Source organism: Bacillus rossius, chromosome 5 (assembly GCF_032445375.1).
Source record: "Bacillus rossius redtenbacheri isolate Brsri chromosome 5, Brsri_v3, whole genome shotgun sequence".
Taxonomy (NCBI): Eukaryota; Metazoa; Arthropoda; class Insecta; order Phasmatodea; family Bacillidae; genus Bacillus; species Bacillus rossius.
Window position 1 is genome coordinate 26,783,793 of NC_086333.1, and position 23,705 is coordinate 26,807,497.

Here is a 23,705-nt window from a genome sequence, read left to right on the forward strand (position 1 = left end):
TTTTCACGAAATTACTTCTACCAAATGCCGTATACCGAGAGCTAAGATCAAAGAGACGTTATCGCTGCATTGAACACCAGAACAATGCTTTACTATTATTATCATTTTCATGTGAAGCTAAAATAAACACATAATGAATGCAGAAGTGGCGACAAAGTACAGAATTGGAATCAACCTGTTGCTGTTGGAACGTCGTGCTCGTTGAGGAGGAGACGTGGAGGGGCGTGAGGGGTGGAAGGAGGCCGCGCCTGGCAACAGCGCGCCGAGGCTGCGGTGGGAGGGGCGGCGCAGGGGAAGTGGAGGGGAGACCGGCCTGCAGCGAGAGCCGGCACGCGGCAGTGTGCGGCCGGCGGCAGTGCGCGATGAACCTGCTGTGCTACGAGACGCAGTGCGAGTGTCGCGCGCACCCTGACGCTGCGCTGATGGGGGATGATCGCGTGCTCCAGAACCTGTTGAGTCGCGAGGAGCGCTACAGCCCGTCGCCGTCCTACTTCAGCTGCGTGCAGACCGAGGTGACGCCGGACATGCGCCGCGTCGTGGCAGAGTGGCTGCTCGAGGTAAGACCGGCCCGCTGTTCCCAACAATGCTTGGTCCTCCACACTCCAAAATGAATCAGCCTTGTTCACTGCAGTGATCCCCGCGTTGTTGAATATTAAGTGTCAGTAAATATGTTTTTTACGTTCCGTAGTAGGTTCGGATCGTTGCTACTGTAGTTCAGTTACTATTGGTACATTTTTTAATCAGCATTAAGATATGGTTTTCCTCGCACATTTGACTTTGCTGCAATCCTTTAAATAACAATGCAATTTGAATGACATTGCTTGTCCTAACACTGTTACAGTAAAAAAACACAGTGATTAAAAATACTGTACTATTTTAGTATATTAAATACTACTATATTATGTGTGTGCCACATGTGGCTGCGAAACACTGGATGCGGCTCATTTGTTTACATTTTTCACTCACTGCGCTTGCAGGCTTGATTCATCGGTTCGAGAAACGAGGCATTTTATCAAAAGTAGGAAGTAAGTTTACTTCTCATCTAAGTAAATGGCAATTTACAATAATCACTTCGGATGTCTTCAAAAATAGACATTCAACAAGTGTAAATGAGTCTTGAGCGTGACATTAATAGTCTAACGAATGTGCATTATATTTATTATATTCGTATTATTACCCTGTTAAAAGTTTCTCATAAGGTTTTATTTGTATTTGTGAATAACGTAGTTTCAGTTAATATTTAAATGATACTATAACAATATTGTATGTTTATTTTCTGACAAGTTTTGTACTTTTATTGAAACAAACAGCAAGTATTGCATTGTCGATTGAGAACGTGGTCTCATCGAGTGGACTTGCAGTCGAGAAGTCGGTAAACTCGTTCGAAGTAATCTGCGCTTTGTGTTCTGGTTTATGCCTTTATCTTACCGTAAACCACGAACAGGTATCTCGATAGGCTTAGACTCTATGGCGCTGTGTTCTGTAACCGTAGACCTGTCTATTCAGACCAGTACGTATTCTAGCACAGGTTTTTTTTTTTTTTTTTTTTTTCCCACAGATGATGTGTGAGGGACTGTTTGGACGTCAAGCGCCGCCGAAAGTGTTATAACTGGCAAGTTTCGTGGTCATTCACGCTTCCCTTTTTATCAGTGTCAGATAATTTGTTTGTGAACTAGTTGTCAGTTTTGTACCAATGTTAACTACTTATACATTTTTTGCGAGATGTCCGCGATGCAATGCGGTAATGAAGTCTCCGTGCTTGTGACTACGTCGTGCACATTCCAGCCAAAAGGCGTCGACATGTAAAACTAAGTGTCCTCATGTTGGTAAGTTGGGCTAGGTGTGAGAGATTGTATGTAAGGACTTTCAGAAGTATCTGTTCAGATGTTTAGGTAAACTATACTAGTTATTTCAATCGAAGGAGGTGAAACTAAAGACCACTTCAGGGTTTCCGTAGAAAGGGAAAAATCTTGGAAAACAGAAAATTTCAGAGGATTGAAAAAAACATATTTAGAACCTGGAAAACCCAGGGAAATTGCAAAATGTCTTTAAATCAGCCTGCATTTTAATCGCAAATTCATGTGTAGTTGAAAATCATATATTTTCCATTACTAAGTAAGCGTAAGGGATCTCAATAAATGACAGACTGCCAGCGTAGGTTGCATAACATTAATGAAATAACATTGCAAATTGATTATTGTGCGTATCATATTTTATGGCCAGTTTGACATGTTACGTGTGGTGGCAATATGTTTATATACTTACTTGTAGTTAAATATATTTAATGTTAAGATTGATTGGATAGAAGGATTTGCCCTGGTATAGTTGGGTGAGCACGCTGTCGTCGAGAGGAGCGGTAGAGTGCTCGGAGCGCGTGGAAAGCAGTGTAGCCACCGGCGGGCAGGGACGTGGTGTGTGGGAGGGGAAGCAGAGTGCACTTGTCCTGGTATAGTTGGGTGAGCAGGCTGTCGTCGAGAGGAGCTGCAGAGTGCTCGGAGCGCGTGGAAAGCAGTGTAGCCACCGGCGGGCAGGGACGTGTGTGTGGGAGGGGAAGCAGAGTGCACTTGTCCTGGTATAGTTGGGTGAGCAGGCTGTCGTCGAGAGGAGTTGCAGTGTGCTCGGAGCGCGTGGAAAGCAGTGTAGCCACCGGCGGGCAGGGACGTGTGTGTGGGAGGGGAAGCAGAGTGCACTTGTCCTGGTATAGTTGGGTGAGCAGGCTGTCGTCGAGAGGAGCTGCAGTGTGCTCGGAGCGCGTGGAAAGCAGTGTAGCCACCGGCGGGCAGGGACGTGGTGTGTGGGAGGGGAAGCAGAGTGCACTTGTCCTGGTATAGTTGGGTGAGCAGGCTGTCGTCGAGAGGAGCTGCAGTGTGCTCGGAGCGCGTGGAAAGCAGTGTAGCCACCGGCGGGCAGGGACGTGTGTGTGGGAGGGGAAGCAGAGTGCACTTGTCCTGGTATAGTTGGGTGAGCAGGCTGTCGTCGAGAGGAGCTGCAGTGTGCTCGGAGCGCGTGGAAAGCAGTGTAGCCACCGGCGGGCAGGGACGTGTGTGTAGGAGGGGAAGCAGAGTGCACTTGTCCTGGTATAGTTGGGTGAGCAGGCTGTCGTCGAGAGGAGCTGCAGTGTGCTCGGAGCGCGTGGAAAGCAGTGTAGCCACCGGCGGGCAGGGACGTGTGTGTAGGAGGGGAAGCAGAGTGCACTTGTCCTGGTATAGTTGGGTGAGCAGGCTGTCGTCGAGAGGAGCTGCAGTGTGCTCGGAGCGCGTGGAAAGCAGTGTAGCCACCGGCGGGCAGGGACGTGTGTGTAGGAGGGGAAGCAGAGTGCACTTGTCCTGGTATAGTTGGGTGAGCAGGCTGTCGTCGAGAGGAGCTGCAGAGTGCGCGGAGCGCGTGGAAAGCAGTGTAGCCACCGGCGGGCAGGGACGTGTGTGTAGGAGGGGAAGCAGAGTGCACTTGTCCTGGTATAGTTGGGTGAGCAGGCTGTCGTCGAGAGGAGCTGCAGTGTGCTCGGAGCGCGTGGAAAGCAGTGTAGCCACCGGCGGGCAGGGACGTGTGTGTGGGAGGGGAAGCAGAGTGCACTTGTCCTGGTATAGTTGGGTGAGCAGGCTGTCGTCGAGAGGAGCTGCAGTGTGCTCGGAGCGCGTGGAAAGCAGTGTAGCCACCGGCGGGCAGGGACGTGTGTGTGGGAGGGGAAGCAGAGTGCACTTGTCCTGGTATAGTTGGGTGAGCAGGCTGTCGTCGAGAGGAGCTGCAGTGTGCTCGGAGCGCGTGGAAAGCAGTGTAGCCACCGGCGGGCAGGGACGTGTGTGTAGGAGGGGAAGCAGAGTGCACTTGTCCTGGTATAGTTGGGTGAGCAGGCTGTCGTCGAGAGGAGCTGCAGAGTGCTCGGAGCGCGTGGAAAGCAGTGTAGCCACCGGCGGGCAGGGACGTGTGTGTAGGAGGGGAAGCAGAGTGCACTTGTCCTGGTATAGTTGGGTGAGCAGGCTGTCGTCGAGAGGAGCTGCAGAGTGCTCGGAGCGCGTGGAAAGCAGTGTAGCCACCGGCGGGCAGGGACGTGTGTGTAGGAGGGGAAGCAGAGTGCACTTGTCCTGGTATAGTTGGGTGAGCAGGCTGTCGTCGAGAGGAGTTGCAGTGTGCTCGGAGCGCGTGGAAAGCAGTGTAGCCACCGGCGGGCAGGGACGTGTGTGTGGGAGGGGAAGCAGAGTGCACTTGTCCTGGTATAGTTGGGTGAGCAGGCTGTCGTCGAGAGGAGCTGCAGTGTGCTCGGAGCGCGTGGAAAGCAGTGTAGCCACCGGCGGGCAGGGACGTGTGTGTAGGAGGGGAAGCAGAGTGCACTTGTCCTGGTATAGTTGGGTGAGCAGGCTGTCGTCGAGAGGAGCTGCAGAGTGCTCGGAGCGCGTGGAAAGCAGTGTAGCCACCGGCGGGCAGGGACGTGTGTGTAGGAGGGGAAGCAGAGTGCACTTGTCCTGGTATAGTTGGGTGAGCAGGCTGTCGTCGAGAGGAGCTGCAGTGTGCTCGGAGCGCGTGGAAAGCAGTGTAGCCACCGGCGGGCAGGGACGTGTGTGTGGGAGGGGAAGCAGAGTGCACTTGTCCTGGTATAGTTGGGTGAGCAGGCTGTCGTCGAGAGGAGCTGCAGTGTGCTCGGAGCGCGTGGAAAGCAGTGTAGCCACCGGCGGGCAGGGACGTGTGTGTGGGAGGGGAAGCAGAGTGCACTTGTCCTGGTATAGTTGGGTGAGCAGGCTGTCGTCGAGAGGAGCTGCAGTGTGCTCGGAGCGCGTGGAAAGCAGTGTAGCCACCGGCGGGCAGGGACGTGTGTGTAGGAGGGGAAGCAGAGTGCACTTGTCCTGGTATAGTTGGGTGAGCAGGCTGTCGTCGAGAGGAGCTGCAGTGTGCTCGGAGCGCGTGGAAAGCAGTGTAGCCACCGGCGGGCAGGGACGTGTGTGTAGGAGGGGAAGCAGAGTGCACTTGTCCTGGTATAGTTGGGTGAGCAGGCTGTCGTCGAGAGGAGCTGCAGTGTGCTCGGAGCGCGTGGAAAGCAGTGTAGCCACCGGCGGGCAGGGACGTGTGTGTAGGAGGGGAAGCAGAGTGCACTTGTCCTGGTATAGTTGGGTGAGCAGGCTGTCGTCGAGAGGAGCTGCAGAGTGCTCGGAGCGCGTGGAAAGCAGTGTAGCCACCGGCGGGCAGGGACGTGTGTGTAGGAGGGGAAGCAGAGTGCACTTGTCCTGGTATAGTTGGGTGAGCAGGCTGTCGTCGAGAGGAGCTGCAGTGTGCTCGGAGCGCGTGGAAAGCAGTGTAGCCACCGGCGGGCAGGGACGTGTGTGTAGGAGGGGAAGCAGAGTGCACTTGTCCTGGTATAGTTGGGTGAGCAGGCTGTCGTCGAGAGGAGCTGCAGTGTGCTCGGAGCGCGTGGAAAGCAGTGTAGCCACCGGCGGGCAGGGACGTGTGTGTAGGAGGGGAAGCAGAGTGCACTTGTCCTGGTATAGTTGGGTGAGCAGGCTGTCGTCGAGAGGAGCTGCAGTGTGCTCGGAGCGCGTGGAAAGCAGTGTAGCCACCGGCGGGCAGGGACGTGTGTGTAGGAGGGGAAGCAGAGTGCACTTGTCCTGGTATAGTTGGGTGAGCAGGCTGTCGTCGAGAGGAGCTGCAGAGTGCTCGGAGCGCGTGGAAAGCAGTGTAGCCACCGGCGGGCAGGGACGTGTGTGTAGGAGGGGAAGCAGAGTGCACTTGTCCTGGTATAGTTGGGTGAGCAGGCTGTCGTCGAGAGGAGCTGCAGTGTGCTCGGAGCGCGTGGAAAGCAGTGTAGCCACCGGCGGGCAGGGACGTGTGTGTGGGAGGGGAAGCAGAGTGCACTTGTCCTGGTATAGTTGGGTGAGCAGGCTGTCGTCGAGAGGAGCTGCAGTGTGCTCGGAGCGCGTGGAAAGCAGTGTAGCCACCGGCGGGCAGGGACGTGTGTGTAGGAGGGGAAGCAGAGTGCACTTGTCCTGGTATAGTTGGGTGAGCAGGCTGTCGTCGAGAGGAGCTGCAGTGTGCTCGGAGCGCGTGGAAAGCAGTGTAGCCACCGGCGGGCAGGGACGTGTGTGTAGGAGGGGAAGCAGAGTGCACTTGTCCTGGTATAGTTGGGTGAGCAGGCTGTCGTCGAGAGGAGCTGCAGAGTGCTCGGAGCGCGTGGAAAGCAGTGTAGCCACCGGCGGGCAGGGACGTGTGTGTAGGAGGGGAAGCAGAGTGCACTTGTCCTGGTATAGTTGGGTGAGCAGGCTGTCGTCGAGAGGAGCTGCAGTGTGCTCGGAGCGCGTGGAAAGCAGTGTAGCCACCGGCGGGCAGGGACGTGTGTGTAGGAGGGGAAGCAGAGTGCACTTGTCCTGGTATAGTTGGGTGAGCAGGCTGTCGTCGAGAGGAGCTGCAGTGTGCTCGGAGCGCGTGGAAAGCAGTGTAGCCACCGGCGGGCAGGGACGTGTGTGTAGGAGGGGAAGCAGAGTGCACTTGTCCTGGTATAGTTGGGTGAGCAGGCTGTCGTCGAGAGGAGCTGCAGTGTGCTCGGAGCGCGTGGAAAGCAGTGTAGCCACCGGCGGGCAGGGACGTGTGTGTAGGAGGGGAAGCAGAGTGCACTTGTCCTGGTATAGTTGGGTGAGCAGGCTGTCGTCGAGAGGAGCTGCAGAGTGCTCGGAGCGCGTGGAAAGCAGTGTAGCCACCGGCGGGCAGGGACGTGTGTGTAGGAGGGGAAGCAGAGTGCACTTGTCCTGGTATAGTTGGGTGAGCAGGCTGTCGTCGAGAGGAGCTGCAGTGTGCTCGGAGCGCGTGGAAAGCAGTGTAGCCACCGGCGGGCAGGGACGTGTGTGTGGGAGGGGAAGCAGAGTGCACTTGTCCTGGTATAGTTGGGTGAGCAGGCTGTCGTCGAGAGGAGCTGCAGTGTGCTCGGAGCGCGTGGAAAGCAGTGTAGCCACCGGCGGGCAGGGACGTGTGTGTGGGAGGGGAAGCAGAGTGCACTTGTCCTGGTATAGTTGGGTGAGCAGGCTGTCGTCGAGAGGAGCTGCAGTGTGCTCGGAGCGCGTGGAAAGCAGTGTAGCCACCGGCGGGCAGGGACGTGTGTGTAGGAGGGGAAGCAGAGTGCACTTGTCCTGGTATAGTTGGGTGAGCAGGCTGTCGTCGAGAGGAGCTGCAGAGTGCTCGGAGCGCGTGGAAAGCAGTGTAGCCACCGGCGGGCAGGGACGTGTGTGTAGGAGGGGAAGCAGAGTGCACTTGTCCTGGTATAGTTGGGTGAGCAGGCTGTCGTCGAGAGGAGCTGCAGAGTGCTCGGAGCGCGTGGAAAGCAGTGTAGCCACCGGCGGGCAGGGACGTGTGTGTAGGAGGGGAAGCAGAGTGCACTTGTCCTGGTATAGTTGGGTGAGCAGGCTGTCGTCGAGAGGAGCTGCAGAGTGCTCGGAGCGCGTGGAAAGCAGTGTAGCCACCGGCGGGCAGGGACGTGTGTGTAGGAGGGGAAGCAGAGTGCACTTGTCCTGGTATAGTTGGGTGAGCAGGCTGTCGTCGAGAGGAGCTGCAGTGTGCTCGGAGCGCGTGGAAAGCAGTGTAGCCACCGGCGGGCAGGGACGTGTGTGTGGGAGGGGAAGCAGAGTGCACTTGTCCTGGTATAGTTGGGTGAGCAGGCTGTCGTCGAGAGGAGCTGCAGTGTGCTCGGAGCGCGTGGAAAGCAGTGTAGCCACCGGCGGGCAGGGACGTGTGTGTGGGAGGGGAAGCAGAGTGCACTTGTCCTGGTATAGTTGGGTGAGCAGGCTGTCGTCGAGAGGAGCTGCAGAGTGCTCGGAGCGCGTGGAAAGCAGTGTAGCCACCGGCGGGCAGGGACGTGTGTGTAGGAGGGGAAGCAGAGTGCACTTGTCATGGTATAGTTGGGTGAGCAGGCTGTCGTCGAGAGGAGCTGCAGTGTGCTCGGAGCGCGTGGAAAGCAGTGTAGCCACCGGCGGGCAGGGACGTGTGTGTGGGAGGGGAAGCAGAGTGCACTTGTCCTGGTATAGTTGGGTGAGCAGGCTGTCGTCGAGAGGAGCTGCAGTGTGCTCGGAGCGCGTGGAAAGCAGTGTAGCCACCGGCGGGCAGGGACGTGTGTGTGGGAGGGGAAGCAGAGTGCACTTGTCCTGGTATAGTTGGGTGAGCAGGCTGTCGTCGAGAGGAGCTGCAGTGTGCTCGGAGCGCGTGGAAAGCAGTGTAGCCACCGGCGGGCAGGGACGTGTGTGTAGGAGGGGAAGCAGAGTGCACTTGTCCTGGTATAGTTGGGTGAGCAGGCTGTCGTCGAGAGGAGCTGCAGAGTGCTCGGAGCGCGTGGAAAGCAGTGTAGCCACCGGCGGGCAGGGACGTGTGTGTAGGAGGGGAAGCAGAGTGCACTTGTCCTGGTATAGTTGGGTGAGCAGGCTGTCGTCGAGAGGAGCTGCAGAGTGCTCGGAGCGCGTGGAAAGCAGTGTAGCCACCGGCGGGCAGGGACGTGTGTGTAGGAGGGGAAGCAGAGTGCACTTGTCCTGGTATAGTTGGGTGAGCAGGCTGTCGTCGAGAGGAGTTGCAGTGTGCTCGGAGCGCGTGGAAAGCAGTGTAGCCACCGGCGGGCAGGGACGTGTGTGTAGGAGGGGAAGCAGAGTGCACTTGTCCTGGTATAGTTGGGTGAGCAGGCTGTCGTCGAGAGGAGCTGCAGAGTGCTCGGAGCGCGCGGAAAGCAGTGTAGCCACCGGCGGGCAGGGACGTGGTGTGTGGGAACGGCCGCCGATAGCGCCGCGACATCCGGTGCGGGCGGAGGCGACGAGATAACGCGCTCCGTGCAACTTATTTATAGCGCGGCGGCTGTCGGGCAGACGTGTTTATTGGCCGCGCCGACCGGGGTAAAGTGTACAACTCTGTTGCGAGCTGCAGGTTGAACGACCTGAGGCGGTGCATGCGCTCTCCGCCAGTCTGCAGCGACGTGGCGCGCCGAGCCGACTTGCTGCACATTCCCGCCTGGCAGCGCGCTACCGAGTACCTCCCTTCTTAAGCCCCCTTCCATCTACCTGTGAGCAGAGCTTCACAAGTACTGCTCAACATATCCCCGTACTGTCTTCTTACGAAAAAAAAAAAAATACGCTGAGGACGGATGATTAGTTATGTTTCTGTATTGTTTGGGCATGAAACATCAGATACAGTTTCTTGAAAGCGCTAAAGACCTTTACCTTCATTTTACCGCCATGTAATGTTATGGATGCCGCCCAAATCTCATAGTTGTATGCACGACGAGAAGACTGCGCGCCAGCTGAGGCGACACCGCGCTAGAAGCACCAGCGAGCACCATCCCGCCGCACTATCACTAGCACATCCCTGACCAGGCGGGGCCCTTGAACGGTTTCCTCGGGTTGGTTTCTGGAAACCACGGAATACCGAACCCAAGTTGGTATGCCTTACCACCGCTTCATTTCGCCGCATACCAAGAATGATTGTTGCGCACTCCATTTCGGACGGAGTAAAGATGGAAAACTGAGACTGAGGTTCACCCGACGCACAAGCCAGCAAGACGAAGTGTCGACGTGTAGGGGAACGCTGCAACTAACCTTTGAATATATATACTGTATTGAAGTCGCCAGCCCAGGTTAAAATTTCTAATACGGTTTTGAGGTAGTTGGTTAATTCACCGCCGCAATCGCCACCATCTCTAGGGCATCGACTTGTGGTGGTCCCTAGTGGACAAGTGTCGAACTCTTCAAACACCCCTTCCCCCTCCCGTTGAACGACGTTGAGCTGCAGTGAATGATTGGTGGGGGGTGCGGGGAATGACAGCGGGCGACAGTGCTGCGCTCTAACGTGTAAATAACAACTAAGACGATACAGGGCGTTACGGCAGAGCACTGCAGCGGTGAAGTTCCCAAGCTGCTCATCATACGCTTCTGAAAAACGTAGAGTAAATCCTATCCACTCGCGACTTCTATACAGTATATATATTCAAAGAACTAACGCTGGAATCACAATGGCGAAATGCGGGGAGGGGAACTGCAGCCGGTCAGAGCTTTAACGCATGCGACATGCACAGGGCTTCACGATCATCGCAGATCGCATGCGACAGACACTAAACAGTAATAACAGGTAAATGTTGTCATTGCGATGCTGGCCAGCACAGTTGTTTAATTTCATTGTTCGCCAAATAAATCTTGTGCGAAACGATGGCCCCTGCTGCATCTGGCTGGACGCTCGGAAAAAGAAATTTGATTGGCTGAATCGGCGAGGCTAGTTGGCCGGAGGATAAATTATGCCTGGTCACGTGATTATAGGACAAAATAATAAATAAGTCAAACATTTTAAAGTTATTCATGGTTAACGTAGCGAGAAAAGGGCAGACTAAGGCTGGATTCATAATAAAAAAAACAAGCGAATGTATAACAGGCCATGAGCACGAATGCACACATGTGCGAAGTTAGTTCACAATTTAAATCTTACTGCCAATTTCAACCAATAAAATTACGCGATGTATTAGACATGTTAGTAGTGTTAGTAATTACATTACTTGATGTAAGTTTTTGGACATACGCCATTGCAAAAACTTTTTCTGTCGAAGAAAAAATAAAAAATAAAGAAATTAAAATACCCAAAAAAAGGCAAAAAAACACAAAATTAAGCAAAAAATTGCTGTTGTCAACAAGGATATAAACACCACATAATATTCCGTAACAGGAATATGGTCAACAAAGAAAGACAAAGAAAAATGTACTAAGAGAAAGAAAAAAGAAAAGTAAAAAACCTACAAATGATTACACAAAAATATTGAAACCAAAATAATTCAGCACAACAGTTGAAACGAGACAAATACACGACAAAACGAAAAGACGAAACGAACACAATAGTTTTACCAAAACAGAAGCAAGCGACGTTTCGGGAACTGCTATCTGCTCCCGTCCTAAGGCAGAGACACACATGGTACGGAAAACACAAAACACTGAGACTCAGTCGCACCTGTGTTTTCCGTACCATGTGCGTCTCTGCCTGAGGACGGGAGCAGATTGCAGTTCCCGAAACGTCGCTTGTTTCTGTTTTGGTAAAACTATTGTGTTCGTTTCGTATTTTCGTTTTGTCGTGTTTTTGTCTCGTTTCAACTGTTGTGCTGAATTATTTTGGGTTCAATATTTTTGTGTTGTCATCATTTGTGGGTTTTTTTATCGTTCTATTCTGTTTTGGAAAACTATTGTGTTTGTTTCGTCTTTTCGTTTTGTCGTGTTTTTGTTTCGTTTCAACCGTTGTGCTGAATTTTTTTGGTTCAATATTTCTGTGTCGTCGTCATTTGTAGGTTTTTTTTCTTTTATTTTTTCTTTGTCTTTCTTTGTTGACCATATTCCTGTTACGGAATATTTTGTGGTGTTTATATCCTTGTTGACAACAGCAATGTTTTGCTTAATTTTGTGTTTTTGTCTTTTTTTGGGTATTTTTATTTCTTTATTTTTTATTTTTTCTTCAACAGAAAAAGTTTTTGCAATGGCGTATGTCCAAAAACTTACATCAAGTCATGCACTCCCATTGCACAAATCTTTCAAAGATAACAGTAATTACATTAACTACCAAATGATTATCCCGTGACTTCTGACCAAAAGTTTGTGAGCACTGCTATTGTGAATCAGCAGTTTAGAAAACACGGCGGACAAATCTTTTACAAACGACCGACTGTTAATGTAACTGTTATTTCTTTAAAGGTGCGCCCAGCTTAAGACTGGCTAACAGGTACACACGTATAAATAATGGGAAGATAGCTGAGCAGAGAAAGGATATGTAGTCTTCGAGCCAGCCTGTGGCTGAGGACTTGAACATACAGTAGTTGAAGCCGTGTTATTTGAACTATTAATATTCTAATGCTAGACGTTCAACTATTACTTGCGCTGTGTAGCCCTCTGCAACGACGCACATTACGAAAAGTCACGATTAAAGCTTTACGATTGGAACACAAGTCCGCCCAACTCCCCATACCAATTGAAACACAACAAAGCCAACGCCGAAAGTAATAATTTTGTTATGTTCTCGTTTCACGCTTTGAACTATGTAATTTAATCTTAAGGGAAGTAATTTTGTTTTGTTCGGTTGTAATTCATAGCCTGTCGTTAACATTCACAGCACCGTTTATTGTGCACAGTCGTTTGCTATTTTATGTCTTATACCTGTCCGCTGGCGTTGCGTGTCTGCAGTCCTCTCATTACGTTAGCGTGCGGCAGTTAGCCTATAGAAGCGGCTGTTATTAGGTACGTCAGATGGTCGCTGAAACGCACGATACAGAGATTTCTATGGACGTGTCATGAATAAACATACCTGAATTTTTTTGATGGACGCGTATTGTGTAGCTGGAAACTTGAGAGAAGCTGTGTGAACGTTGGTATTACTTCGGCCGCCGAACGCAGAGCTCACCCCACGTAACAAGTTGAACGCAAATTGGAAGACGTTTACACCGCGAGACGTGTAATCTGCATTTCAAGACCTGTTACGTTCACCTCGAGTAACATAAAACGCACGTTTACTTGATGGAAAGCTTGTGAACAATGAGCTTTCGCGTTTCACTTATCTGCACAGCACGTGATCTGCGGCCCAATCACACCTGGGAAGAAATGAATTGTAGCTGTGTTGTTTGCGACTGTATCGTGCTGGTTTGTATTTTAGCTCATCAGAAACTCTCTTTTACCGACTTGGTGCTCAAAGAGGTGTTGGGGTCGCATCCACGACCCTTCCACACGAGCGAGACGAGCTAGCAATCATTGCCACTGAAGTCACTGAAATATTGTTGAGTATGTTGGTATTAAAATAAATAATTTAAAGACGGTGCGAGGAAGTGGACTAATCTGTATTAACTGCACAAGTTATTTAGCTTCAGAAAAAATAAAAAAAAATAAATATAGTTGAAAGACTACTTTTCGTTTATCTTCGTATCGGAAAGTTCTAGGTTTGAATATGAGTTGATTAACGTCGGTTTAAGTTATTAAAAAAAAAGATTTCTTATAAAAAAAGGCCGTGCTTGCTTAAGAAGCCTTTCAGAAGAAAACTAATAATAATTTTTTAAATACTCTTACTTCGCTGAGGAATGTAAACTACCGACAGTAAACGCATTGTTCTCCGACCTGCGAGCAATGGCCGAGTGGCGACCCGCCCACCATCGCTTGAAGCATCTCTCAGTAAGGAATATACGGTACTCGTTATGTTGGCCGCATTGGTTTGCGTACATGCATCCTCAAACAAGTACGCAAAAATATTATTAATATTCATGTAATATACATTATGTGCAGTAATAATAATTTTTAAGACTTTGATGTGTAAACGACGGCATTTGGTGGGAATAATTTCGTGAAAATGGAACTTAAGTCGATGAACGGAAATATGACGGCGGAACTTCGTGTATCATAATAAAACGTGCATAGTCGTAGTAAAAGTAATCCCAATATTTAAAATACCTCAGAAATCTTGCGTTACAATAATTATAATGCATGTTCTCCTTGCGTTTTCTCAACTGGCTTCGTAGCGCACAGCGGTGAAATGCGCACGGTTAAGCTCGAAAAGGACGTGTTAACATTCCAATGGATTTTTTTAAACTTTTTTTTAAATGAAGGATTACTGGATTATACAAATTGTGCTTTAAGGATATATATGAATACATTTTATTTGTTTATCTTAGTGCTATAATATTATTAAATACATATTGATTATTTCATACTAGGTGGGCCTATTTTCTTTATTTTTACTTCAAAGTAAATTAAATTGATTAAATTTACTAGGAAATGATTTTTCATGACTTCGCATAGGTATTAAAAAAATCTTATAATAGTACTACCCTTTAATACTTTCATAGTACTACCCTTTAATACTTTCTAGTAATTTATAGCCATCTAACGAGTGCGGAAATTTTATAGTATTAACTGTTTATTGAATTTTAACAAGTTAGGCATTATTTTAATAACATTCCTTGTTGAAAACCAGGTTAAAGCTGTTTTCATAGCTTTTATTAGAGTCGTTTCATCATGTTGTTAAATATTTCGTTCTGAAAATCGAATGATTCGATATGTAGTCGACGTAGTTGCCGCGACTGCGAATTCTAGCTCCCGTTGGATAAAGTATGTACTTGGAAAGCGAATATTTATCCCGCTCGGCATTGGCCATGTGGTTTTCCAAATACCTGGTTTATGAACTATGCAAGAAACACAATAACACAATTAACACATATTATAAGTTTATTCGTAACAAAAAAGCACGAATTTGCTCTTTATCGACGTTAGATGTTTACACTTCATGGGCGAATACAGAAAGACTTTCTAACATTTTTTTTATTTTTCGTTTGTTCTTCATTGCCACAAATTTAATTTATTTTTCACTGTACAGAACAAATAAGACAGTAATAAAATTGTTTTAAGCATGCAACACTAACTCACAATGCCTGTGCCACGGTAAGTTTAAAAAAAATATATCTGGCCCTGAAAATGGAATTGGTCATCACTGTATTATGATGTGGCAGCTTTTAAACTGCGCGTGTCAATTGTTAGATTCGTGTCTTCTTCAAGATATTGTCTGTTTTCTTCCAAAAAAAATCTTTGGCAGCTTTTAAACTGCACGTGTCAATTGTTAGATTCGTGTCTTCTTCAAGATATTGTCTGTTTTCTTCCAAAAAAAATCTTTTGTATTTTAAAGACATTTGGTAGGTACTAGTAAATAAAATTTTGTCTCCGAAATTTTACCTGTGATGGGTGTAATAAATTCGGTGATTACACTACGGTGAAGTAAAAGCTGTCTTAAATGTCTCTTCCGGCACTATTGTGCGTTTTTGTCAGACGTAAGAATATGTAGCTTCAGGGCGTATCGTAAAATATTTGCTAGCTTGTTTATTGAGTAATTACTCATTCCTTCAAACATGTGTTGCAAAATTTTTATTCATTCATCACACATTATACTCGGTATTTTCGTAGATTATAATTTTACATTTAAAAAATCCATAAAACATGTTAAACTCAACCCAAAATTAAACTCTTATACTTAAAAAAGAGGAAATTCTCTTACTTGCCATAAAATGGAAAGCACCTTCCTACCAAATATATTATAATATCTACTAACCCTGTGAAAAAGTATTAGAAAAAGATTCAAAATTTAAAAATTATAGTTTTTTTCGTGAAAGAAATGTTATCTGACTTTGAAAACCTTTTTGTTTAAGTTTAAGCATGTATTCGATCACAAATCTGACAAACCAGCGGCAATTATAGCTATACTCTTTAATGCTCAGCTATAATAATATCCAACTGTCAACTGAAACGTAGCTATTATTAGTAGAATCTGAAGGATTAAATCTAAAACGATATTTTTATATTTTGAGCCATTCTGATTTAATAATAATTTGGATTCTCTGTGTATAAAGTTTCGTTTGTTCGAGTTTTATGATGAAATCTGTGAAGTTTTTCAGGCCTCGGAAGTTTTCATTGACCAGTTTAAGCAACAATGGTAACCGATGTGTTCGCGTTGTATGCACAACATAAATAGCGAAATGAGAAGAACCAAATCCCAAGCCAGAAAACACTTCAGATGCATAATGAAGGAAGCGGGCAGCTTGTTTCGTCGTCTGTTTCTTCAGGACCACATATTAAACTAGAAAATGTGGTTTTTAAGACAAAGAGAAAACGACGGATTTTTGAATGGATGGTGACTTGAACTTGCCCACCGCACAACGGTGCCATCAGCTTGACAAGGCGACTACAATGCCATCTCGTGTCGGGCCTCCGTTTAAGCTTTTTTTATCGCGATGTTAAGGTCGTATTGCTTTGCGCCTATTACAAGCATTTATCAGAATTTTTCTTAGCGAAGTCTTAAGGGTTAACATACAAGTAAACTGTCCACTTGTTACGTTTTGCTTGATACGTGATATTGTGATCCCTGCACGATTTGAAAACTGCTGGTGATATCAGTTTCTAACAGCATATTTAATAACTGCCATGGTCATAATGGTAGTTATATTCTAGCATTTCATCTTTAAATTATATTTTTTAAAGAGTAAATGTCTATAAAAAATTTCAGGAAAACTTATAGCTGTAAATGTTGTGGTACCCAATATTGAAGTATTACACCTTTTTATTTTGTATAGCATAATGTTAGTGGCATGTCATAGTTGCCCAGTGCATGACGGAGAGACTGCCAGTTCAGAGCCATATGCTTAGAAGCGACATCGCACTAGAGGCACCAGCGAGCGTCGCACCTAACATTCCCAACTTTCTTTAGCAAGCAAGTTCACTTAGCGTGATTTCCAACGCCATTTGCATAGTTCTATTTGTATTCAGCCCGACACGTACTTATTGCAAGATACATTTATGTAACAGCGCTGTGTCTGTAATGTCTGGTATTAAAATTTCAAATATTATTTACAGTAAAGACGTGGTTAAGTGTAAGTGTTTTGCAAAGACAATGAAAACCACACGGTTTGCCACCCGAGAGAACCATTGAAATTACGTTTGAAATAAAAAATTATGAAAATAACTTCAATGTGGATAAATCCTAAAATTAAAAAGTATTTTTTGTGACAAGATTTGTTTATAATTAATTTCTTCTTTCCTCTGAATGAACAGGATTTTCTTTTAGATCAATGAATGCAGTTTTATCAGTGATGGTAAAATAATACATGGTAATCAAATATTTTACTAGGTGTTTCACCGCAGGTTAAATAATAGTTTTAAAAAGTTTTATTTTGGTTTTGGTATTTTAACACAGTTCTAGTTGAATCTGCATTTCTTCAATTAATTAGAAGTGGAATAATGTTAGCTCAAGATAGGCTATGTAAAGTACATTTGCTTGTTTGTATGATATGCTAACATTTAACTTACGTAAATATGGTATATTTTAACTATAAATATTTGTATATTTAATGTAAAATAACTTAAACACAAAGCTTTGTTTATAATTATATACCTAGCTTTTAGGTCCATCGGTGTTTTATCAGTTTATTAAGAGTATTTGTGTATAAGTCAATTTAAGTCATTTTTGCTGAATACATTAAATAATTAAATCAATTACAAAAATTTTAATATCTACTTTAAAATATAGTTTTTTTAAACCCTTATATTTATTTTATGTATCATACCTACAGAAAATAAAATAATTTATAATAATGTTTGTGTGATACTTTATTGTTATTGCATATCACATTAATTTAAGCCCTAGAAATATTTTGAATTGCAGATCACATAATTTAAATTGACGTCCTAGTATTCACAGTTATTTTTTTATAATAAATATCAGAAATGGCTCAAAATCCAGTTTATACATTGAACATGGTTCAAGTATTCCATAAAAACTTTTTATATGTTTTAATGGAGGGTGAATTTATTTTTAAAGTGTGTTGCATAAATTTTTTGACGCTTTTTTTGTATTAATATCATTTTATGTAATTATGGGATTTCTTAAACGTTAATTTTCATTGGGAAATTACTTATAGGAACCTAAGTTTATGCTGATTTGTAAAGTATTATAATTAAATTACGATATCTCAGTAAACATGGATGGTGGTTAGAATGCCGAATAAAAGCATTTGAGTGTATTCTTAAGAATCATAAAAATAAATACCATCGGCTTAAGGCGACGGAAGTTTGAAGATTATCCTGGGCTACAAATATTTCGACACATTCAGTTCGCTCATGTCTGAGGCACACCAGGTCGCTCATGTCTGAGGCACACCAGGTCGCTCATGTCTGAGGCACACCAGGTCGCTCATGTCTGAGGCACACCAGGTCGCTCATGTCTGAGGCACACCAGGTCGCTCATGTCTGAGGCACACCAGGTCGCTCATGTCTGAGGCACACCAGGTCGCTCATGTCTGAGGCACACCAGGTCGCTCATGCCTGAGGCACACCAGGTCGCTCATGTCTGAGGCACACCAGGTCGCTCATGTCTGAGGCACACCAGGTCGCTCATGTCTGAGGCACACCAGGTCGCTCATGCCTGAGGCACACCAGGTCGCTCATGTCTGAGGCACACCAGGTCGCTCATGTCTGAGGCACACCAGGTCGCTCATGTCTGAGGCACACCAGGTCGCTCATGTCTGAGGCACACCAGGTCGCTCATGCCTGAGGCACACCAGGTCGCTCATGTCTGAGGCACACCAGGTCGCTCATGCCTGAGGCACACCAGGTCGCTCATGTCTGAGGCACACCAGGTCGCTCATGTCTGAGGCACACCAGGTCGCTCATGCCTGAGGCACACCAGGTCGCTCATGCCTGAGGCACACCAGGTCGCTCATGTCTGAGGCACACCAGGTCGCTCATGTCTGAGGCACACCAGGTCGCTCATGTCTGAGGCACACCAGGTCGCTCATGTCTGAGGCACACCAGGTCGCTCATGCCTGAGGCACACCAGGTGGCTGGGCGAAGCCACGGCCCTCGCCACGTGAGGGCGACGCCTTCGCGATCACAGCCGTCTGTTTTTATTACGTTTGACTCGTTGGTAATATTCGTCAACAATCTTTATTACATTAGTTTGTTTAATTCTGTCAATTTTACATGTTATACTTTAGGCGCGTTACGGAAAAAAAGTATGAGAATGAATTTTTACGAAGCGCGCGCACCATGCAACCAAATTTATCACAGGAAGAAAATGGCGGAACCACGTGTAATAACATAAACCCATATAAAGTCACTTTCATAAAATTTAGGGGACATACCAAACATATTGGTGTGGCAAATGAAACTTTATGATAGTGAAACTACCCTGGAATATATATGGTAAACTAAAATAGTCATAGTAAAAGTAATTTCAAGTTTTAAAAAACATTATGGTATTATAACAATTCTAATACAATATTCTCCAAATAATTTTCCGTCAGGATTCGTAGCGCAGTGGTTATAATGCGTGCTTAGGCTAACTAAAGGCACGTGGTTCAAAACTCGGAATTTTTTTTTAAAATTCATTTTAATGGATTATACAAATAGTGCTTGAAACAAATATTTTTGAATACATTTTATTTGTTTATCGTAATGATATAATTGTATTAAATACATAGCTCAGTACATTGGATTATTTCATACTAGGTAGGCCTATAACCTCTATTTGTACTTACAGTAATATTAAATTAATTACGTTTGTTAGGAAATGAGTGTCCATAAATTAGCATAGTTAATAAAACATAAAACTATACTAATGAAAATATCCTTTAAAACGTAATAATTTATCATCTAACGCGTGCGGAAACTGAAGTATTAAATGTGAATTTTAACAAGATGGCAGTATTTTAATAAAGTTCCGTGTCAAAATCAGGTCCAAGCTGAGTTTTAGTATTTTTCAAGTCTTTTTCGTTTTTATCGTAGACGTTTATTATATAGTATATATAACCTTTCGTTCAGCAAATCGAATGATTCTATAGTTGACGTAGCTGTTCCGATAGCGAATTCTAGCGGCAGGTGTGGAACTACGTGAGGCCCTTTCAGAAATTTGGTGATTGTTATTTAATACTGATCCATATTATTAAAACATATATTTATTGTGAATAATAGTGATAGAAATAGTGTTTATAAACCCGTTTCAAGTATATTTATATAGGTGGTTATATTCCCCTATGTATAATTTATTTGCATTATAATTATTACATTAGTATTTAATAATTAATTTAGGTTAAGAAATTAGAATAAACATTCAGCGCAATCATTGATTATTGATTGAAATCCATCCCGATTATTTCACTAAATTAAATAATTAATTTTATACATGTATATATTAACATTAAATACTGGGTATTTAATTAATTATTTTTTGTCTCAGTAAATTTCAAATTAGTTCAGTGTCTTAAATCAAAAATAAGTAGTACAAGTAACGCGCGTACAAAAACACACACACACCTTTTTATTGATTTGTCTCTTTTGTTATCTTTTAAGACATAACAAACGAGGTGCGGTAAAAAAATTTTTTGGGTGAAATTATGTTTATAGTAGCAACTGCTGACGCTACATATATTTGAAGTAATAATCCCGATAGCCTGATCTTGTGAAATAATGTCAAATTTGAACCAGTTGTGATTTGTCAGTCGGCTTCCAGAGCAGCAAGTGTGAGGTCGTGTTTGACGTGTCTGTCGCGCATCATGGATGATTTCGCGGGTTTGTTCGGGCTCAGGGTAGAATTCAAAGCCATGGGTGTGCTCAACCCATTCCCATTGGTTGATTTCTTAGCGAGAACATTTTTATCTTTGTTAATTGGCACTTCCTGATACGCTTACTTCTTTCCTAGCTGGCATCGTTTGCTCGTGGTCGTAGAGAACTTGGCGATTTAATGAATAGCGTGATGTCTTAGTATCGAATCACGTATTTCGGACTATGCGTTAACGTTAATATTTGTTTGCGAAACGGAGACCAGAAAAATGGGTCGTGCTAAAGGAGAAACGTTTCGACTCCATTTCCGACATTGAGAGGGCCATGACAGCAACTAGAGGCTCTACCAGGAAAAAAAAAGATAAAAACCTCCCAGAAATGCTGAATCAATATTGGGATAAGTGTGCGTCGCTATCTAAGGAGAGTTTTTTTGAAGGAGATTTGTTCAAATTTCATGTGCGCCCATTACTTAGTTCGTAATGAAGCTGTTCACAGCCGGGTCTGGGAACTCGGAACCTCCGGCCGACATGCGACATGCGTGCGACATGCGACATGCGACATGCGTGCGACATGAGCCCGGCGCCAGCGATCACTTGTCCGCCGGATTCTGTTGCGACGGCTATCGCGCGTCGGCGACTGTGGTTTCGCCGCCAGACGCGTAGCGTTTGCCTGGGAAACTCTACCGTGGGATCCGAGCAGCCGGGAGATGCGCGAGCTGCAAGGTCACGTCTCCTCCCCCACTGCCCTCTCGCCGCGATAAGGGGAAGATAGCGCTCAGCTGAGGGCGGCGAGTACAGCAATAACCATAACTTGTTGCACAAGTTACCTTTGCTTTGTTGCTTCCCGCGCCACATGAGTTGGTTATCCGCCGGGAGTTGCCGTGTGCTACACACAGGTAGGGTTACCAGACACTGATAATAAAAAAGGACATTCATCTTGCAAAAGGAGGACATTTCACTAAAAAGGACAATATATATTTTTTTAAAAGCAATGAATTAATTACAATGGAGTACGATATTTTACAATGTTTTGGCATTTAATACAGTTTCAGTATAAATAATCAAACAAACTACGCATATACAACATATTAAAAACACGTGCTTCTGCATGTGCTGCTACCTGTCAAGCTGTCATAGAACTACTTACTAGTGGGGTGACTGCGGACAGCGCATTAGCGCGCACCGCGCGCTTTACTCTGAGTGTAACTGCAGGAATTATCTCACTTTATAAAAAAGCCGGACATTTTGGAGCATTAAGGAAAATCCGGCCGGACGCAAAAAAAATACATAAAAAGGAGGACATGTCCTCCTGTTGCCGGACGTCTGGTAACCCTACACACAGGGCATCTGCCATTTACTCGCTACACTCAGGCCGCTGGCAAAACAACAAAGTAATAACGTAAGAGCACGTGCTTTTTTGCAACATTGTTTGAAAACGCCTTGTTTACGCGCGCTACGTCTTAAAAATTCAAGTGGTGACGTCTGACATGCATGTGAGTCACCGTCGTCTTCCTTGCTGTTGGAATGCAGAGTTAACGAATAGGTAGAACATCAAAACGTCCGTCCGTGAAATCAACCAAGCTATTTCTTTTGTATATTGATTGTGGATTTGGGTTGCATGCCTTTGGTTGTATTGCGAAACTCCTGCATCTGGATCCTAGTTGAGCGATATGGGTAGTGTTGCCAAAGTAGTATTTTTCTGCTAGTTCAGATTGAACTAAGCTACAATTAAACTGATTTTTTTTTCATTATGAGCGTAGTTAAGAACAAGATTTATTAAAAATAAATACATTTTCATTAGACTCTTTAAAGAAAAGGTGGGTGATAGCAGGGCCGGTGCAAGGTACATTGGCGCCCTAGGCGAAAAACCTTAATGACCCCTCCCCCCCCCCCCCCCGACACCCCCCAAAAAATTTTCCTTGCCTCAAAATACATCACGTAAGCCTAAGATTTTGTCAAGAATCAAATGTAAGCAGGCTTGTGTTCTTTTTTTATCTTTTTTACTTATTACAAATCATAAACAGGTCACCGTGGACTTCAAATAATTACTAATATCAATATAAACATTCCAAACTGTTACGAAAATCCATTTTCATCTAGTTTCAGTAATCGTTAAACATATTGTATGAGCTGTTGTGTGTCGTGCTGCGCCGCCCCCAGGCGGTTGCCTGGTCCGCCTGTACGGACGCGCCGGCCCTGGGTGATAGATAGCCGGAGCATGACCCCGGGGGACGGTGTTGCAGATCGCGGAGGAGCAGCAGTGCCAGGAAGGCGTGGTCAGCCTCGCCATGAACTACATGGACCGCTTCCTGACGGCGTGCACCGTGAAGAGGAGCCACCTGCAGCTGCTGGGCGCCGTGTGCCTGCTGATCGCCTCCAAGCTGCGCGAGCCCTGCCCGCTGGCCGCCGACCTCGTCGTCTACTACGGCGACAGCAGCTTCTCGCTGCACGACCTGCAGGTACTATAGTCCAGGAAACCAAGACTTAAAAAGGCACAAACCTGTGAAAAATTTGTCCAAAGCTGAATTTTTGCACAGTTGTAGATTTGACTATGCTTAATAACATACCGAAAGTTTACCGCTGTAGACCTTGTGCGTATCGCCGAAAATTTGCATTTAAGTCCTAGATGACAGCGACTTACATCAGTCCATTAAAATGCTACCCATTTGTACAGTTTTTCATTTAGACTGTCCATAAAACTACCAAAATAATATTGAGACTCTAATACAGCCATTAATGTTGTAAAAAGCATAAATTGTTAATATTAAAGATGTGATATTAAGCGATTAATTCATGACATATTATTTTTTATCTTTGCCACTCAGATAAAAATACTATTTACACCAATTTGAAGAGTCCAATGCGAAAAATGTCCAAATAAATGTTTTTGGTTATACCTTTAGCTTTAAGACAGTATATTTATAAAGAGTCTAACGTAATTAGTTGGCTCATTAAAGCGGCCCGAGCGTTGCAGTGTACTGCGGCCGTACTGATCTCTCACGGCCACCGCCGTTCCAGCGCGGCATTCCGACACACTGCATACTGCGACACTCATTCAACTGGGTCTTATTTAGGGATCACTTAAAACATAGCTAATTCATATGAGAGGGTGTATGTTACATGTAATGAGATATGCATTTTTTTTCTTATATGAATGTTTTTTGATACAATAAAATTAACAATAAACGATTTCTGCTTGGAACTTGTAAATGAAAAACTCTAGAGGACCTCTGGTTTTATATCTGCATGGATTGATTCTGTTTCAAAAATTTTATTATTAAAATTTATTTTTTAGCAACAAATTTTTTTTTTTATTTCTGATACATCGTTTTATTTTCGATCAGAACAATGCAAGATTTGAATGTAGCCAGTATTCGACAAAATTAAAAATTATATATTTACTTCTTTAAAATCAGTTTACTACATAAAAATAGAATAAAACGATACATCGTAAATGTACTCTGAGTTTTTTTCACTTAAAAAACCAATTCCTATAGTAATAGGGTTTTTTTCAGAAAATAAATAAAACACGAGTTGTGTTGTAAAACGTATAGGTAGCATTACATATTGTTTTTTTTAAAATAAGTTAATGTATTTGAGTGCAGCGCCTAGCTGACGTCGTTGGATTGCTAGTGGCAAAGAGCGGTGGTGG

At 45.3% G+C, this 23,705-nt stretch overlaps 1 protein-coding gene across 3 annotated transcripts in view; it reads left to right on the top strand.

The window, feature by feature from the left end:
• The first annotated feature begins 324 nt into the window (after positions 1-324).
• The window catches only part of LOC134531657 (G1/S-specific cyclin-D2-like), a 68,522-nt gene continuing 45,141 nt past the window's right edge, over positions 325-23,705 (top strand). For all 3 annotated transcript variants that reach the window (XM_063367428.1, XM_063367430.1, XM_063367429.1), the window contains exons 1-2: positions 325-557; positions 22,297-22,512. In XM_063367428.1, the coding sequence (XP_063223498.1) occupies positions 363-557; positions 22,297-22,512 (411 nt within the window). In that variant the 5' untranslated portion in view covers positions 325-362. The remainder of the gene's footprint in view (positions 558-22,296; positions 22,513-23,705) is intronic.